This window comes from Lepidothrix coronata, unplaced genomic scaffold (genome assembly GCF_001604755.1).
Source record: "Lepidothrix coronata isolate B3197 unplaced genomic scaffold, Lepidothrix_coronata-1.0 Scaffold189, whole genome shotgun sequence".
NCBI lineage: Eukaryota > Metazoa > Chordata > Aves > Passeriformes > Pipridae > Lepidothrix > Lepidothrix coronata.
In genome coordinates, this window is record NW_016690369.1 from 1644433 (window position 1) to 1648438 (window position 4006).

Here is a 4006-nt window from a genome sequence, read left to right on the forward strand (position 1 = left end):
CCAGAGCAGGAACAGAGGAGGTAAAGCATCTTAAAAAAAAAAAAAAAAAAAGTTTAAGGATAAGGTTTTCAAAACAAGGGAGGAATTGGCTCTTTATTTTCTTTCAGCACGAAAAAATGCATTTCTTTCTCAGCGGGGGAACATAAAGGCCACTGAAGCCAGAGAGGGAATGCAGCCTTTTCCATGCTCTAAATATTAGCAGTGATATCTCCTCCTGAAGGAAAACTACTGGTATTTAAACTGCAGGTTTTGGTATTTGCATCTCGGGCTGCTCCGTGTGTGATTGAACTATCAAACGACAACGGGCTCGTCTGCCCCCGTCCTGAGCAGGCTGGAGATGTTTCAGCAGATGACAGTCATGTCTCTGCAGTGCTGGAGGGAATGATTCATTCCCAGGGCTTGCTGGGTCCCTGGAAGGAGGCAGGAGGGATGTTCTCTGTTAAACTGTGACTAGTGCAGGAGGGAAGGGGTTTTATAGCAGCTCCCGAAGCACCGAGTTCTTGAACTGGGACGATCCTTTATGGTGATAATTCCTTTCCCTGGGATGTGATGAAGGTTCAGGGGTGTGTCCTGGTTGTGTTCCGTGCAGGTATCGAGGGATCATTTACTCCTACGAGTTCTCAGGGGAGCAGCTGGCAGGGGACAGTGTCCTCCCCATCTGCCGCTCGTCCTACGACGAGCTCACGGGCTACAACTACAACATCGGCCTGGCCACGCCCTATGACAGCATTTAGGGACTCCTGAGCTGCTGGGGGCCAGGCAGGACAACATCCACGTGGGACAAGCACCTCAGAGGGGGTGTTGGCTGTGGGACAACGGGCTGGGATTCGCCAGAACGTGGAGATATGAACCCAAAGAGTTCAAGGCTGCCCTGGAGCGTGTCACTGAAATGTGGTGCTGCTCAGGGGTCCACCCTGCTGGAGGGGAGAGTGAAGATGAAGGGGAACATCACACTGCAGGGTGAACCAAAACCCTGCTGCCTGTGGGAAGGATGCTGCTGGTCCCACCTGGGCAGAGGGACACGGTCAGGAAGCCGGAGGGGCACAGTGTGAGAGGTGGGAGCACACTCAGGAGCTCCTGCCTGCCCTGAGAGGGGGCAAAAACCCACCAGGAACTTGGGGGAAGCATGTTGCTGAGCCACATGTTTGGTATCTCTGTCCTGGTAATGAGCTGCTCGTGCTTGTTTTCCTTGGAATGCACTGGAATGTGTCAAGGAACAGGACCATGCACAAAAGGTTGGGAGAGGGGAGGATGATGGAGAGAGGGAAGGGAAGGTTGGCCCCAGGCCAGAGTGGATGCTTGGGAACTCAGCAGGCCACACACATCAGAATGATTTTAAAATGAATTATTTTTTTAAATCCTCTAAAATTCTGGATTAAATATTTTTTAATTGTCTGCGTACACGTGTCTCTGGAGTTTTGTTCCTGAGTCTTTCAGGGTGAACCAGCCCCCTGCACTGGAACAAAGGGCTGCCATGGCTCAGGTGTGTTCTTTGCTGGATCAGGGAGGGTTTTCTGATGCTTCCAAACTGGGAATTGATCCTGAAACACAAGGGATGAGCTGGGCACAGTGCCCCTGCCTGGGTTGAGAAGCCCCCGGGCTGTAGGTGCACTCACCTTAAACCCAGGCTGCACTGACACAGGGAAAACCAGTTTGTAGAACAAGAGCCCCAGCCCTGGATCTGTTTTACTCCTTTAAAACGGTTCTGTGGTTGTGATTTGCCCTTGGAAACCTACTGGTGCAAACCAAAGCCGTGCCAATTCTGGTTCAGCTGAGGTTAAGTTTTAACTTAACATCTTTTTTACTGGATTAATGGAATGGATGTAAAAGTGCCAGGGAGGGGTGAAGGAATGTGCCCAAACCTGCAGGAGAGGGGCTGGGCTGTCACTTCAACCTTTCTCCAGTCACTGGAGAGCTTCCTGCTGCCCTCCTACCTGGAGAGCAGCTTTTCCTTCTTTGCCTTGGGGTGGTTTTCCATGACCCCTAAGCCAAATTTCTCATGGTTTTGATTTTTAACACTTGGCTTTTTCCTTGTGATGGATAACAAGCAGTGCAAGAGGCAAAGTCATTCTATCTGACCAATAAATTTGATCTTTCATAAAGCTTTGGTCTCTCTTTTTTTTTTTCTTCTTCTTTCTGGGAAGCCAGCTCCCTCCCTCCATTCCTGGAAGATCAAGCAGTGTCACGGATACACAGTTGGGATGAGAGTTCTGCAGAAACCTGACAAATTTCTGCAGCATAAATGATTTTGGGGGGTTACTTCAGCCTTGTGACTCCCACTGTGCTGAGCAGAGAGAGTTTCCATGTTGTTCTCCTCCCTCCTTGCCCCAGCCCTTGGCTTGTTCCCACTCTGACCCTCCTTATCTTGCTCTGTTATCTCAGGACAGCTTTGTTCTCTCTTGCTCTCCCTGCTGCAAGGACCAGATAAGTTGGTGCTGTGCCCAGGTGTCCAAGCCCTTTTCCTGGAGTCCACCTGCACATTCCTGCTCCCTCCTTCTCCCTGTCCTCCTGCACTGCCCCATCCTTGAGCCGACGGGAGGGGGATGTTTTGCAGCACTACCTGTGGAATGTTTGCTTCCTTAGGCAGAGCAAGTCACCAATTCTTTGGTCACCAACCCATCCTGATCCTGGGAGGCTTGTGTCACCTCCAGTGGGGAAAGGAATTCCCTCTTTCCTTGTTTCATGCTCTGGGTGCAGCTCCTCCGGGTGGGTCCCAGGGTGGTCCTTTGGGTCTGTTTTCCCTGTGTCTGGAATTCACTGAGGAGGTTGCAGCACAGCAGAAGGTGGTGTGTGCATTTAACTGGCATTCCTAGTGCAAATGAGGGCACTCAGGCTGCTGGAGAGTATCCCTGTGGGGAGCTGAATTGTGGTTTGTGAAAAGGGCTGTTGTCCCACTTCCCTGGGTGCTGGAGTGGTGCTGGAGTGGAGCAAACACGGCCTGGGCTGCTCAGGCTGGGCTCGGGGGACATTTAGATGGAGCCTCTTCCTTAATTTCAAGAGCAGGAATGGAGCCACCATCCTGTGTTTGTGGGGAGTGATGCCACCTTTGGGCTTCCCATCTGGGGACTCCTGGTGCCCAGTGCAGGTTGTGAGGGCAAAGCTGAGCCCAGAGTTGTGTCAGACAAGGGTGGTCACTGGGAAGGGACATCTCTGCTGGTTTTGGCTCCTGGAGTTGAGGAGCTGCAGTCAGGACATGCTGGGCCAGGTTGGACTGACGTGGCAGGGGCTGGGCTGAAGGTGGAGGCTCACACTGGGCTCATGTGCCAGCCTGGTGACCCTCAGCCAGGCTGGGTAATCGGGGACAGCTAAAAATCCAAAGGCATCCGAGCAGGAAATAGTTCAGGGGGGAAAAAGCCTCAAGAACAACTGCTGGTGTCTATTGTTGGTGACAGTGACCCTCAGCTAAAAAGAGGTGTCTGTTCCCTCCTGAGAAGGATCTCTGCTCCAAAGGGAATCCGAGATCAAAGGGGAGCTGTCTGTGCCCAGCCCCGGAGCTGTGACCGCAGGGTGCTCAGCACAACGGGAAGGACAGGGTAGGACGTGCTCAGCTGTGCTGCAAAATCCGCCCTGGAAAATCCCCAGCTGCCCCTCCACTCATTCTGGGGCCAACCCACCAGCAAAGGCCCCCAGAAAGTGCTTTTTGCCTCTGTTTGGTGACCTTGGCAGTGGGGGAAGGGTGATTCCAGCATTTTGGGGGCTGCCATCCCTCTCCTGGTGCTGAGGAGTGGTGGGAGAGGAGCAGTGGGTGCTCTCTGTGCAGAGAGGGACTACAGGGGTCTCTGCCTCGAGCAGCACCTTCCCCTCCCACCCTGTGGCCTTTCCCACTCGGCCTCTGCTCTGCTGCCCCTGCCCACCTCTGTCAGTCCCTGTTCCAGCTGCTGTCAGGGAGGGGTGGATGTGTGGTGCCAATGTGCCCAGGTGGTGCAAAAAACACTTGGCTTTGCCCTCTCTGCCCCCTCTTGTCTTCCAGTGACGTTTGGCCACTCATTTCCACCTTCTGTGGATG

The 4006-nt window shown here is 53.1% G+C and overlaps 1 protein-coding gene across 1 annotated transcript in view; it reads left to right on the top strand.

Annotated features, from left to right (window-relative positions):
- Window positions 1-1401, top strand: part of FBXW8 (F-box and WD repeat domain containing 8) — a 57580-nt gene extending 56179 nt beyond the window's left edge. Inside the window, exon 9 of the mRNA XM_017831319.1 lies at window positions 545-1401. Coding sequence (XP_017686808.1) covers window positions 545-734 — 190 coding nt within the window. The 3' untranslated portion in view covers window positions 735-1401. The remainder of the gene's footprint in view (window positions 1-544) is intronic.
- Window positions 1402-4006: the final 2605 nt, after the last annotated feature.